The 14,510-nt window shown below is 40.3% G+C and overlaps 2 protein-coding genes across 2 annotated transcripts; both read right to left on the reverse strand.

The window, feature by feature from the left end:
* Positions 1-1,091: 1,091 nt before the first annotated feature.
* LOC104432549 (peroxisome biogenesis protein 12) lies at positions 1,092-7,270 on the reverse strand. Its single transcript, XM_010045004.3, has 10 exons — positions 6,798-7,270; positions 6,064-6,169; positions 5,257-5,405; positions 4,566-4,815; positions 4,168-4,277; positions 3,312-3,386; positions 2,934-3,020; positions 2,631-2,717; positions 2,197-2,334; positions 1,092-1,594 (listed from the first exon to the last, which is right to left on the reverse strand). The coding sequence occupies exons 1-10, from the start codon at positions 6,903-6,905 to the stop codon at positions 1,523-1,525; spliced, it is 1,182 nt and encodes a 393-aa protein (XP_010043306.2). The 5' UTR covers positions 6,906-7,270; the 3' UTR covers positions 1,092-1,522.
* Positions 7,271-7,780: 510 nt separating this feature from the next.
* Positions 7,781-12,701, reverse strand: LOC104432550 (myb family transcription factor PHL13). Its single transcript, XM_039307445.1, has 8 exons — positions 12,377-12,701; positions 10,487-10,927; positions 9,990-10,149; positions 9,824-9,900; positions 9,685-9,730; positions 9,457-9,514; positions 9,085-9,154; positions 7,781-8,573 (listed from the first exon to the last, which is right to left on the reverse strand). Exons 2-8 carry the CDS (start codon positions 10,916-10,918, stop codon positions 8,301-8,303), a joined length of 1,116 nt encoding a protein of 371 aa, XP_039163379.1. The 5' UTR covers positions 10,919-10,927; positions 12,377-12,701; the 3' UTR covers positions 7,781-8,300.
* Between the last annotated feature and the right edge of the window lie 1,809 nt (positions 12,702-14,510).

Consider the following 14,510-nt stretch of genomic DNA (forward strand, 5'->3'; position numbering starts at 1 on the left):
GTTTTTTGGCTGAAGGTTATTGACTTTTATTTGAATTGCTTATCATTAGTTATTGGATCAATTGTGAAGTATGGACTTTTCAAGCCTTGAATGAGTAGGATTTGAGGACAAAGGACTTTCCGTAGAAGGAATTTGAAAGTGCAAAGCTGCTTTCCGAAGTTAAACTCAACTTGAATCTGCTTATCCAACCAAAATGCTTCCGCAGGAAGAGCATATCGAGCTCTGTTCAAGCCAATCTGTGTTATTAGATTGCGATTGTCTGGGTCCAATTCTCATATTAAACATGCATTCATTCAAATTAAAAATTTAGGACGAAGGCTGTGCCATTGCGAAGGACTTCACGGGAGAAAAGTCAATACGACAGCGTACATCTTGTTAGCATTATTTTTGGGTCCCCCGGCTGAGATGAGACACCCGATTCAGCGTACATCCTGAACTCTGATCATGTCCTATCACGTTCACTCCAATAATTTCGTGGGACATTCACTGAAGAACATTGACTTCGTGACGACTCCAACCCGAGCCGGAATTATCATCGGTTTTGAGATGGGGTTCGAAATGGACCGTGGCCAACCAGATTCAGATGCAAGAGAGATGAAGAAATTCATCCCCTGAATCGGGATTCGACTGAAGCGCAATCAAATTTGAGGAATATGACGAAATCAGGATCCAGAATGTCAAAACACACTGGAGGACTGAATCTACCAGAAACTGAAACAAACTATATCAAATCGTAAGGTCTAAGCATGAAATTGAACCGAGAGCCGGAACTAGAACATGAACAATACAGAGTGAACTCAAGATTGAAACCAAAGTAAACTCCAGCAACGTTTGGACATTTTAGCCAGCGGTATCATTTCCTTTTCTAGGTTCCCCTTTAACAACCTGATTTCTCCTTCTGAATTCCCTTTCGGCTTCTTTCTAACAATTTAAAATCGACTCAGTTATTCAGCCAACCAAGGTCCGGACAAACAATTTAATTAAAAAGCCCACAGACAGAGAAACCACCATAGTTCCGCTTAGGATGTCCCCATTCTATAAGCCAACTAGCGACTAAGCCTGGATAGTGATGCCTTTATAAAGGGAATGTGTTTCACAGGAAAAGCCCTCAAGCATGGATGCCTTTATTAATCTAAAAATGATCAGTGTTGATATAGTTTAAGACATGAGACAATCTCAAAGGTATGTACAAACTATGGCCGCGTCACTTTCTCTTTTTTGCCAAGGAAAAAACAAGTGAGGCAAGTGACTGGGCTTGAGTAATCCGAGAGAGACTTTCACTCGTATTGAGCATGTTGTGAGCATGTAATGAAGGCATGAGAGGTGAAACAAAGTTTGACATGTATCTCAGTCACAACTCATGGGCTGGCAAGATCAGGTAACTAAACGCTGTCAGACCACAACTTTGCTCCAAACACCCCAACGGCCGTCTTCGGTTCAATTGCAGCATATTGTTTCCTTCATTTGACCATGGGTTCTGGCCATGTCTAGAAAGATGATCATCTGCAGAGATATGAGTATCCTACATGTCGTGGAACAGCCGCCTTATGTGGTCAACTGTTGCGGGCATCAATGTGACTGGACAGCGCTTATACTGTGGAATTGTGGAAAAACCATCAATAGACAAATAAGAAAGTCAAAATCTCCGGTTTAGGAAAAGAGACATTATATAGTCCCTAATCAGATATATACTGAACTATATGAGCTGCTTCAGTTAAGAAGTTGGTACTTTTGTCCTTCCTCTGAAAACATGTTAGCAAAGGAATAAATACTATCTTTTCCACCCTTTTTTATCCAACAAATGAAAGGGCGAAAGAATCCCTGTTCTTAGCTTTATGAAAGAGTTCAGGTTTTGAATCAATATTCACTTGAAGAGTCTCAATAAGTTAATAGAACGACTAAGCGGATAAAGTATTATCTATTTAGCAAAGAGAAAAGACAAATAAAGAAAAGAAGAAAGATAAGTTATCATGCAGGTAGTAAATCAACAATTTTGAAATCTTAAATAACATCAAAATTGTTATTAGCTAGTGAACATCCTAAACCACCATAAGTCTCAACGATAATTTGGACCAGTTCAACAACTCTTAGAGCTAATTGCTCACACAATATCCCGTATGTATACGCCATGTGCTCCCTAAAGTATTTCACTAAAGTCTGCATTTAATTATTATTGCTAGGATGGAAGTAGCTCACCTGCGAAACATACTTGAAAATGCAAGCATAGCAGAAGACAAACCCCGAGACAGTAACTGCAGATGGATTTGCTCGCTTCTGTGAGCACAAAGGGCATAATGTTTTGTCTGGTGGCAGTGGAATCCCTTCTTTTGCAACCTGCTCAAATGATGCTTGATTCTTGAATCATATAGCCTCTTTTGAAAAAATTCTCTGCTGTTATAACACAGCCATGCATGACAATAAATTGAGGATTGTTGTTGAGGGATGAAAGAGGTGTCTAGTTTTGCCAGAAACGTGAAATTGTCTTTATCCAATATCCAAATCTCTTTCAGTTCTGACACTTGATAACAAAAATTCTCTAGTCATTTGAAGCAAGCAATCATTTGTGTCAGGGGTATGGAAGAGAGAGAGAGAGAGAGAGAGAGAGAGAGAGAGAGAGAGAGAGTTGTCACCTTTGGAGGTGGAGGTGGTGGTGGAGGAGGGTACACGGTTGGAGCTGACATTCTCTCCTCAGCAGATTGGTACCACCATTCCATCATCTACTAAATTTCAAACATCAGCAAACTTCCACATTTTCATCATACAGATTCATTCACTTCTAGAAAAAATAGACAAAATTGTGCTACAGGATTACAACAAACAATTTAATAACCACCTCAGATGCAGATATCACAAAAGGGAATAGTAACTTATACTTTGTCAATGCAACTGTTTGCAGTAAATTTATTATCAAAATAAGTAGGAAAAGGACTCACCTTGAAGAAGAATACAGCTGCAATTAATCCAGTCTGTGCATAGTCAAGCACTGTATACGTACAGGAGAGCAAGGCACCTTGTACTGCCTGTTAGGATTAATAAGATATAAGTGATTTAAAAGTCGAATTACTAAGACATTTAAAGTACACTTCACATGAGCAAAAATTACTCCCCGGCATATATTTTGGCTCATTTAACCGTGTGATCAAAGGGTGACTTACTTAGTGCCTATGTTATCAAATCTTTAAAAAGAAGAGGAAATAGCCAACCATTTTGGATTACCAGCACTTCCACGTGAACATGCAAAGCTCGATACTTTGAGAAAGAGTATACATTAAGTGACATCTATCAATTCAACTAACAAGACAGATCCATACCTTCAACCATGGAGGACCACGAAGTCTCTCACGTTCTTGATTTCGTATCTTGGAAATTCTTGATGAAGTATCCATCTAGATTGGCATAAGAAAGTGTAGATTGATACCAAGTGTAGATTGATACCTTCTAAAAGTAAAATGAAGCAAACGAAAAAGGACTATCCAATAAGACATGCACAGCTTAGACATGTACAGTGTACTATCGGGATTCTGCTGCAGGGTCAAAAAAGATTTGGCTATTATGTATTCATTTTGAGCGTTGGCATAAGCTTGGCCAACAGCAATTAGTACAAAGGTCCTACCATAGGTCTGCATAGCACATTCAGCACTGCTAAGTTTAAAAGTCTGATCTTTATCTTCATTCACACAACTCTTTTCAGCACCACATTGAATTAAAAAGACAGTCCTGCTTAGCAAATTACAGCAAGCACCAAGTCTAACACTACCTCCAAATGCCAAACAAAGTTTATAAGCAAGTACGATGGCTGTTCTTAAACAGACTCATTCCATCTTCACACCAACACCAATTATGCAATTAAAAAAGGAGAACAATTTCATGCCTTGGGCAAAGAAAGATGCACATAACTGAGATAACCTTATACTAGGTAACGGGAGAAGATTAAAAAAAAAAAAACCGTCTGTATTTTAACTAAGCAACAGCAACCAGAGAGAATGCTAAAATGATGAAAAAAGAAACTAACTCTAAGCCATATGATCTCCTGCATTTCATACAAATTTTGCATTTACAAGTCCTCTTTCCTTTCAGCTTTCCCTAATTAAAAAGAAAAGTACTAGCAGATTTACTAAAAGGTGATACAATAATTTGACAATAAAAATTCACTGAAGTGAACCTAACCAGCTCTTGCCCAGTAGCTCGACAAACTTGAATATTAAGTGCATGCAAGCCCAGAGAATAGAATCCGGTGGCATCCAATAGATACAACAGTTGATAGGCAAATGACAATCCTGCATAGCCAGAAGGTAGCTTCAATTTGAGAATCTCAAGCATAATTTAGTCCACAATATTTTAATTACTAAAGCTAACAAGTGTCCAAAGAAAAAAACAATGTTTTCTTGGTCTGTATGAATGAGGTGAATTATCACTGAATGCCCCCTGTTATCCTTGAAAAGTACTATTTTAACGAATTGTGAAATTGGGAACAAAGATGGGCATAGTTCTTTCAGCCCAACCACCTGAACCAAGGAGAACGACACTTTAAGATGTTAGGCATAATATAACTCAGGGTGATGTACCTTCACAGCTAGCATGTATCCATGGGTAGCAAGCACCTACTATTTTCTGAATCCTCTTCATCAAGTGTGTTCTGATTGATCGATCTGCATTCGAAGTTCCCACTGAGACGACAACATCCTCTCCTCCAGTGACGTAGTCCAAATTATCCAAGCTATCTTCTCCATGACCCCATAAACTTGCTTGAAGTCTGGCTTCCCTTTCTTTGTTGTATATGGAATGCAATTTTGATTTAAAGTATGGCAAGACCACCTAATCATAATTGTGTACTTCCATGTCAAAACCAGATAGTAAAGCAAAAGATAGAAAGATAAAAACCTTGACAATTTAATACAATATCAAAGCTCCCATGTCTAAATAACAATACCTATTTCCAGTCACAGTCTAATTCAAGAGTAATATCATTTTTTTTTATAGTTCAATGAGATTTCATGCTACTTGTCTTGACTCCATTCACCATGGTTACAGAGAGAAACTTAAACCAAGCCTCAATAAGAAAAATAAGTTACGTATCACAAACATGTTGACCATAGCGCAATTATGCTGCCAACAGAAGCCATAATGAAGGGCAGTGAAGCTTATTCTGAGAGTTACATTATCTAGACGGAAACATTTGATGAAATTTATCCAAGAAAATTTAACATCATTCGGTGGCTTATACATAAGCTGGATGATAGAAGCAAAAGATTGTACCAGGAACACAACAGATAGGGCTTTCTGGCGCTTTTCTAACCCAGAATGATGCAATCTATCCCCTGAGTTCAAAAGAGCAACATCCTTCTGTGCTTTTATCTTCACCCCTCTCCTTCGTAGCCCATATAAAGATTCGGAAAATGAAGCATCTGAAGAAGAATAAAATTTAAAAAAAATAAGACTACTTCCATGATGGAAAATTGATTAATAAAACTTAAGGATACCTCACGAAATGTCTAACTGGTAAGTCTGAAACTTTTCTTTTGCAGGAATCCACTTAAATTATACACATATTTGTCCATCTCACACTTTCTTTCAGTATTTAAACAAAGCTTTTCAACGTTCACATCCCACAGAATTCTCAGTCGACCAAAGTATTAAGATGGCATGTCTCCAGAGTTCTACACTTTAGGAAACATGACAGGTGAAGAATGGAGAGTAAAAAACTTTTCACGTACAGGGGAAAGATAAGCCTTCACATGACTTGACAAGGTTAGCTTAAATCAAAAGGTCAATTCTCACTTGCACTTCAACAAGCCAAAATTCTAAGGTTCAAATATATCCTCAAGGAATTATCGCACATGGATGGGACTACCATCAGAGACAGACAGTAGCCCACGAAATACAATGCTATTTCCATGACAAAGGGACTGATAGTGCCAAAGGACTAGTTCAACGCTCTACAAGTCCTGAATGCTTTATCTAGCCAAAAAATAAAGGAGAGAATGCTTAATCTAGCCGAAAAATAAAGAGATTGGGGTGGGGGGTGGGTGTTCGTTAACATAATATATTTGTTTGTAGAGTCACCTGTAGTTCGCAAGCTGTGACTTTCGAGAACCAGCATCAGCAGTGCAAAGAACTCATCTTCGTAGTCCAATACTTTGTGAAGGAAAGGTCTTCTCAAGGCAAGTACCTGCAATTAATCCATGAATTCCAGCATTCCATCCCATAAATTGCCCCCCATAAAAAGGAACAAAATAAAATCTAAGAAAACAGGAAAGACAATAATGCCGCAGTAAACCCCATCCTCTCCCAAGTCAATCGAACTAATACAAGGTTGGAGAAATTGATACAGGAATCAACAATTATCGTCGTCCACTAAGCACAAACCCCACCAACTCCAGTCAATTCCGATAATTCAATCGGGTGCATTTACAGGTATGCTCGAGCAGGCTACAACAGGTCAATAACCGAATTCAGCGAGGCAGGTAAAACCGAGAAAATTGCGCTAATCGACCAGTTAACTGAGACATTTAATCTTGCAGCTGGGCTCAAACCTAAACAACACTCAGACGACGTCAACGAAAGAGCTAAAAACCACGGACAAACTCATCGCCGCCCCACGCCATTAAAAAATTCCAAGATAAGGGTGAACGAAATGGCTCAAGAGCCCATCATCATGTCTTGAACCCGCGATTCGTGGCGAAAAACTTAAGCTGGGACCGTCGGTACAACGACGAATTCGACATGGCCGGAGAGAGAAACGCGCTCGCAGTTGCATGAGAGAGAGAGAGAGAGAGAGAGAGAGATAGAGAGAGTACGCCGACGGAGTAGGTGAGCGCGGCACGGAGGCTGCCCGGGAGCTGCTGGGCAGCCGCCATCTCGAAGAAGGTGGGACGCGTCCCTTGCCCTCCCACCTGGAACAGCATCTCTTCCTTCTTCCTCCTCCTCCTCCTCCTCCTTCTTGGAATCGAGGGTTCTTCTGCCGCCGGCTTGAGAAGTGCGTACAGCCTTTCTTTCAGGGCAGGGTAGAGCCGACAGATGACGAGGCAAACGATCCTCTTAGGACAGTAACCAAAGCTACCAACTTCCCGGCTCTTTTCCTAAGCTCAAGCACCGATCTTCATCGACAAATCCTCACGAAGCCAAAGAAGTACACGAGTGGCAGACGATGTTTCCTTGGGAAAAGCAAAGTCCCATCGTCCCCTTCGAACTTTCGTGGGTGATGCCTTTGGGAACTACCCAGATAAAATTCCCACCCAAAGTTTACACCTTTGGTTTGCACAAGGCCTCTTACCAAAGTCTTTGAGAGGCTTGAGTCATTCCTCCCCTTTTGTTCTGTCGGCACACGGGGATTTGGCTAATAAGTGCTGATGTAAACCGAGCGTTTCCGTTTGAATGTCACCTCATTACAGAAAGGTACTTGCTCAAAAGTGACTCTTGCCCACATAGAGAGATTGGGTCACGTGATGATGTAAACCAAACATTTCCCGTTTGAGCATCACCTAATCAGAGAAAGCTCCTTATTCAAAACTTAATGCGTGTCCCCTCTCAGAGATACAGAAGTGTTTTGTGACCTGCCTTTCTAAAGTTACAAAATTACGGAACCATCAATCCTCTCGTCCCGACTTTGAGGAGCCGGACTTGGCTCCTCTCATGAGAGGCGCCGGCGACCCTCGGCGTCACCACGCCAACCCTCTTGTCCGGGCGTTTAATCACTCCGCACCGATTAGCTTTATAACTCAGAATCAATAGGCCAGGATAGTGAACCGAGCAGATCTCGAAAAGAAAGATAACCCGAAAGTATAGTCCATCTATGCAAAGTAAATCTTGAAACGAGGCAACGTCAGGTCACACAGACTTATCTACATGTCAAGCCAATGACGCCCGCAGAGGAATTTGTACAATGTTTTCCCCCGCGATTATACAGTCAGTACACTTCTTTCGTACAAATTAGAAAGACAGAAATCACAGCAGCTTAGTAAAAGCGTCGTCCCTCGTGAGTTCGAGCATTATTTCTTGCTGCCCGCCTTTTGCAGCTAAACCTTCTATATCTACAGTTTATCAATGCAAATTTATTTCCCAAGTCTGGATAGTTCGAAAGTCTGAGGCTTTTATCGACTTAAACACTAAATCCATCTAATACGAATCCACAGATAAATTAGATGAGCGGAGTTCCAAAATCTCCTAGTTTCAGTCAAAGAAATCCTTTGTCATGCGGTCGTCATTTGCTACGTCATCTTCAGAGGCAGCATGAGATCTTCCTTCTTTAATATCCTTCTCTTTCTCCATTCTTCAAGACCTTGAAAGGATGCTGCTCCAGCTTAGGGTTCATGGCCCCTCACTCGTTTCGGAGATGGAAGACCTATCTCGCCCTCATCTGGATTGTCATCATCAGTAGTCCTTGCTTCTGAAACCTTCTGCCTTTTGTTCATGTTTAGAGAACTTTCGCCTGGCGAAGAGCTGGGGTTTGTCGTTTCAAGTCCTTTTTCAGCCTGAGGTTGCTCGGTTGCTTCTGTTTGGTTCCTTTGTTTCTCAAACAACATTTGTAAGCACCTTCCTTGTTCTTCAATCCTCAATTGCAGCTTTCTCTGAATCTGCAGGAAATATATAACCAATAAAGCATAAATGAATTGACAACCGATAAAGCATAAGTGACTGGGTAACAGATAATTCAGGACTTAAATTTTACATTTTGTGTCTTTTGTAGAGAGATTAGGGAACATTTCTCAATATTTTGGCATTTAAACACACACAAGATCCTTGTCTTCAGGGGAAATCAGGCATTCTTTAAAGATGGTACTCGAAAAACACAAAATGGTAGGTCTTATAGCCTGAATTAGGCAAGCGAAATGCTTTTATGTGAGTAAGAACTCAACTGGGATCTCAAAATGCTTATCAACAAAGGCTGCTATCAGGAAACATTAAATATTTTTCTTTTAGCTTTTACTCAGATGTTTCAGGAAAAACGATCGAGAATCTAATGCTTAATATGTGGAAAAGGAGAAATATCCTTATAGTAGCATAAAGTAATATTCTATATCTGCAGGCCATCAACATGCTTCCCTTCACTTCAAAAGACCATTATCTTGAATGTCAAAAGCTAACCTCAAGTTGTTCATGGAGCTGCTTCTGAACTTCCATCTGCATTCTCAGCGCTTCAGTGATGTTCATAGTCCTGTCATGTAGGTGTAAGAGTTATTTTCATCAACACATCAGTCTCTTAAACTATTACTTCCAATCAGATACTCAAAGACGAAAATAACTAGATTTTATGTGGTGAAATCAAAGAAGATTTGGGTCAGTGTTAAATGATAAAGAGACATGAAAAATGAGAGATTTCATCATCAGGGACAAGTCAAAACAGCATCAATACAATCTAAATCAAGTGAAAAGAGTGAATCCCTCAACATGAAAAGAAACACCCTTCAGCCAATCAATCACAGTACATAAATTAATAGAGCTAAGAAAATGACTCACGTCTTCAAGTCCAGAGACTTCATGTCTTCCAGCGAACTCAACTTCTTCTCTGAAGATCCTGGAAACAGAGGAATGACCAGTCATTTACAGCCCAAAGGACAGGAAAGACTGAAGATGCACGGAATGCAAGGCTGCACTATAAATAAGTGCCTGCTGAAAGGAAATTTATATATGCAGAGTGTAGTCCAAAGAACCAACTAGCAATGATCATTAACAAAAGAAAATCACCTTCACTCTCTGCTGAATCCGGTTTATATCGAGCTGTTCTGTATTTCTGCATTAAAAGGGCTTCCATGTAAGTTTGGAATAGAAACTAGAAAAGACAATATCATGCCAGGGATTAGAAGAACAAAAAGGCAGAACATACCTGTAAGTGGCTTTTCACATGATAGATTGTTAGGCTTTCTACATTCATCAGCTTCAGAACACCTTTGGGAGTGGCGCCTAAAATTAATGTCAGAAGTGAAAACAATCAAATAAATTGGTCATCCTATACACAACCAAAATCCAGAGTGAAATCAGGAGATACGCACGGTCACCACCGCCAAGCTGATTAACAGCCTCCACAAAAGCTTCATGAAGGTCTGGTGTCCAACGCATTCGAGCCTTGCTTGAGGGTGCACTTGACAATTGATTAGCGGCAGCAGAAGATTCTGCAGGAGGTAAAGACTGACCTTGAACAGCAAGGGGCGGCTGCAACAGCATAACAGAAAACGGCATCTGAGTAAGACATGCCAGCTTAATTTAAGATAAAATTAATGAAAATTAGATAAACGATATTACAGTAATAAAACCATCTCCAGAATTATCGATTTGGACCAGGAGAAAATACCCTAAGACCACCCTCCCTACCCCCTCTGTAATCCCCCCACCCCCAAAAGAAAGAAATAAGTATCTCATGTAGCGCCAGACGTTCAGAGCACATTCTCCTATAGTATTTACCTTACAAGCAAATGACAGACTCGCGAACAAGTTCAGCCTTCTCTGCTGGACAAACAGCAAACCCCATTACAAGTTAAAAGATACACACCTTTGATGGGTCAATCGCATCATCATCAGCAAGAAATTTGCTCCAATCTAGATCCATAGCCTCACCAAAGTTTTCAGTCCATATCAAATCACTTCCTGCAGATTGGTTGTCACAACCCATGACAGCCGCCCTGCTCCCTAACTGAACATTCTGGCTCGGGACATTTTCTGAATAGAGAAAATCCTGAAGCTGATTTGGATCCCAGGGAACATCTTTGATTTCTTTTGGAATATCAGTCAATGCAGTAACTTGTACTTCTGTTCGGGGAAAACCTACGGGTGGTGTGGATGTTCTAATCATGGATGTTGAAGAAATGAATGGAGAATATTGTCCATGTCTTTCATGTTGCTGAGGGGAAGAAAAGCAGATATCACTCGTACATCCAGAAGCGGATGAAAGACCACTTCCAACGGTCCCGTTTTTGGATAACATTTGAGTTACCTGCAGAAACGGAATTAAAACATCAACTCTCTTTTGACCCAATCCAGAAACAGTACAAAATAAACATTCTATTTAAAGTTGAGGATCACTTTTGACAAGGGCTCAAGAGAGAGCACTTTTTCTGCAAATAAAAGATCACTCAAACGTTCAGCACTGGAATCCTACATAACCGATATGCATGTTCGTAATAACAGAAAGACTATCATTCACCATCATGTTTAAACTCTTAATGCAAGTCGCAGGCTGGGTCATTGATTAAATATTATCTCCCATATAAAACCCCACAAAATATTCATTAAGAAAATCTGTTTGAGTACGTTACTAGTAGGCTAGACGATAAGATGGTGTCTACAGAGCCACATGACTAAATTAGAGCACATTTCAAGAGACATCCAAGTCAAAATCTATAAAACACTGAAAATTTCAAGGAAAAAACAGCACGTATACTGTAAAAACTACTACAGAGATAATTAAAAGGAAATTGAAAAAGACACCAAAATAGTCGTAAATTTACAACATAATTCAATCAAGCTTTGTCAATATTGCCATGTAAGAGTCGCAATGGCCAAGATAACCAACATCGTGTCTCAAAAAGTGCAAAATCTCTCACACTGTAGATGAAAGTCCCAAAGTTTCCAGCTATCATCAAACATATAGCCTCCACCTCCAGCGAACAACGGTGAAACAGAGAAACACAAAAACTAACCTAGCATCATTCTCAAAGCATGCACTATTCACATGAAAGAAACTTACTGTGCCACTAATAGACTAAAAATAATAAAGAAAGAGAAATCATAACTGTCGCAGCCATAGAAGCCTAATCCAGAACCCAAACAAAATCACATCAATTTCCAATCGCCGAGGTTAGCACCCGCAATCCCGACAAGGGATACAATCCTAAACCATCGCCATCTTCGTGTCGGAGTCGCAACGACCAAAGAAATCACGATCACGTCCCGAAGCGCCACATACTTCTCACACTCCACGTCTCTTAAACAAGAGATGCAAATTCCGTCGGACTATCATAAAACACACAGCCTCCTCCCAACAAGCTAGAAACACAGAGAAACACCAATCCACGATCGAAAACCACGATTCCCTAACCAAATTAGAATAAAAAAAACGCCGCCGAATTAAGAAGCCGTATCCAGAACCGGCTCCGTGGAATTCATCCTCAGCCCCTCGCCACGTTCGACCAATCGCGGAACCGAAAAAGAACATGAGGAAAAAAAAAAAAAGAAACAACCCATCAAAGCAAAGTCCGGTCCGGTGAGAAATACGCGAAGAACCCCCACAAATAATCAGACGCCGCCGCCGCCGCCGCCAGCAGCAGCAGCCGAGCCACGCGACGAAGAGCCCCAAAAAAAGAAGGCCAGAAAAAGAAGGAAGAAAAATTCGAACCCCAGAGCACGAAATCCGCAGAAATTCACAAACTTGACGAATACCCACCTCAGGAAACGCGAAATCAGAGAGGGACGGGGCGGCCACCGAATCGAAGTCGCGAGGAAAAAGAGCCGAGGCGCACGCGCGCGATCAGCTCGAGGGACGCGGAATCGGGGGGAATCCTTATCTACCCAGGGAGAGGGGGAGGGAGAGGGAGAGGGAGGGAGAGCGGGAGGAGCCGAGAGATTTGCCTCTTCTTCGCCGTCTTGACCTTCGAATTCTCCCTTGCGATTTTCGTAAGGGGGTGGAAGGCGATGATTGGTGACGATGGAGAAGGAAGGGAAGGGAAGGGACAAGGAAATTGGGGGACGGAGAGAACGTACTTGGATTTACTTGTCCCCTTCCCTCTCCCTCTCTCTCTCTCTCTCTCTCTCTCTCTATCCCTATCTCTCTGCCGTGGCGGTGGGCCCCCGGCGCGTGTCCCCCCACACGTGCGGAATCCTCCGCCTGCGGTCGCGCGATCGGACGGTGGGCGACGGAGGGGGGGCGCTGGGGCGAGAAGCAGGGGAATATTTGGGATGGGTGGTGGGGCCCGCGCGAGGAGCATCGTGGCAGTCCTTCCACTTGGGCAACTTTCCTCTCGGTTTTCTGCGCCCTTTCGCTCTGCTTAGTGGTCGCCGCCGGGCAATTTTTTGGTCCCCCCACTTTTCTTTTTTTTTAAAATTATTTTTATTTTTATTTTTTTTATTATTATTATTATTATTATTATTATTATTATTATTTTTGGATGGATGACATCTTGTGCCTTTCTAGTATGTCGGGAGAGGGAGGGAGGAAAAAGGTTTCACTAAAAAGGTTTTCATATTTAATTCGTCACGTTTTCCTTTTTCTTTTTATCGTTCCGAAGCTAGAATGTCATCTCACGCGAAAGAAGTTTTGGGTCAAGAGAGGAAAGTCGTGTTTATCTTCATACCGGAATGTCATAGTAAGCGCGTATCGTGGTGTGCAGAAAACTGAGAAGAGTTCAAACGAAGAAGGAAGATATAGTTGTCATCATCTCTTATCTTATCTTATCAATCCGTCGACTTTTGCTATTTGGCTAGAAATCCCATCTTAGGAAAGATGAGGGAGAACATGGATTGCATTTTTTTTTGTTCAATTTTGAAATGAATAGGCGAAAGGAAAATATTTTAAAGTCTAAACATTTGAGGACGTGTGCCATTTGCACTTTGTCAAACAATAAAATAATATTGTGCTTGCTTATTTTTCAAATTGGGAAAGAAAAAATCAATCCATGGTTGTAAGAAAACCACTTCAACCATATGCAATTCATACTTCTCATTCCATATTAATTAAAAATAACATAGAAACTTTAGGTTGTGAATGGTGATAGTATATAAATATATTAAATAAAAACAATGAATAGGAAAGTAATCAAGACTTTATAAAATCCTAATCAAGAGGTCAAATAACCTTTCGTACCATTCTCGTCTAAAATATGAAATTTCTTTCAACAAATAGCAACATATTGAATAGCACATTCAAAACTAAGAATGTAATACTAAAGTGTGATATTAGAAAAAGAAAAATCAAGGAAATTTAAATAAAAAAAATGCTCGACATGCTTCACTTCTTTACTATGTAAATTCCCGGTGTTGAGGCACTCGCTATCCGAGTGCGTGATGGTGATAGATTATATATGGAAAAAGATAAAAACATTTCGAGAGAAATTGTGCAGGTATTTACTCAAATATAATAACAGTGGCTAGTTGTCTTAGATATATGGAAATTGTCGATTACTTTATGAAATGGTTTATTGAGTAGCAAAGTCAATATTGGAATGTTAGATAAGTGGTCCCTTTTTTGGCTTAATATACAAAAGATATTTTTTAATCGGCTTACAACGGATAACCTTAAGCCACTAGTTAAGTATATATAATAGGTAAGTGTTTTTTATTTCAATGTATTGATTACAGGTAGCGCAAGCGAGGCAATGGCGTGAAAGGTACAATCTTTCTTCAAAATGTATATTACCAATGCCATTAAGGTACCTGTAAACAAAATCTTTTTTTTTTATAATATTAATAATAGGATGAGGTAAAAAGTAGTAAAATGTGGAATTGAAAAAAAAAATCCTTAAAATTTTTTAGAGAAACCACGTCACCATTTTACTATTCACACCCTCCCTTTATCTTGATAT

This window comes from Eucalyptus grandis, chromosome 2 (assembly GCF_016545825.1).
Source record: "Eucalyptus grandis isolate ANBG69807.140 chromosome 2, ASM1654582v1, whole genome shotgun sequence".
Taxonomy (NCBI): domain Eukaryota; kingdom Viridiplantae; phylum Streptophyta; class Magnoliopsida; order Myrtales; family Myrtaceae; genus Eucalyptus; species Eucalyptus grandis.

Bases quoted from the DNA above. Each gene is read 5' to 3' on its own strand.
- LOC104432550 (XM_039307445.1), bottom strand. From the start codon at position 10,918: ATGTTATCCAAAAACGGGACCGTTGGAAGTGGTCTTTCATCCGCTTCT. The intron at 9,155-9,456 runs GTGAGTCATTTT...CCTACATGACAG, and splicing joins AAGTCTCTGGACTTGAAGAC to GACTATGAACATCACTGAAG. The intron at 8,574-9,084 runs GTTAGCTTTTGA...TATTTCCTGCAG, and splicing joins AGCTCCATGAACAACTTGAG to ATTCAGAGAAAGCTGCAATT.
- LOC104432549 (XM_010045004.3), bottom strand. From the start codon at position 6,905: ATGCTGTTCCAGGTGGGAGGGCAAGGGACGCGTCCCACCTTCTTCGAG. The intron at 4,278-4,565 runs GTACATCACCCT...CTGGCTATGCAG, and splicing joins GATACATGCTAGCTGTGAAG to GATTGTCATTTGCCTATCAA. The intron at 2,718-2,933 runs GTGAGTCCTTTT...GAAATTTAGTAG, and splicing joins CAGCTGTATTCTTCTTCAAG to ATGATGGAATGGTGGTACCA.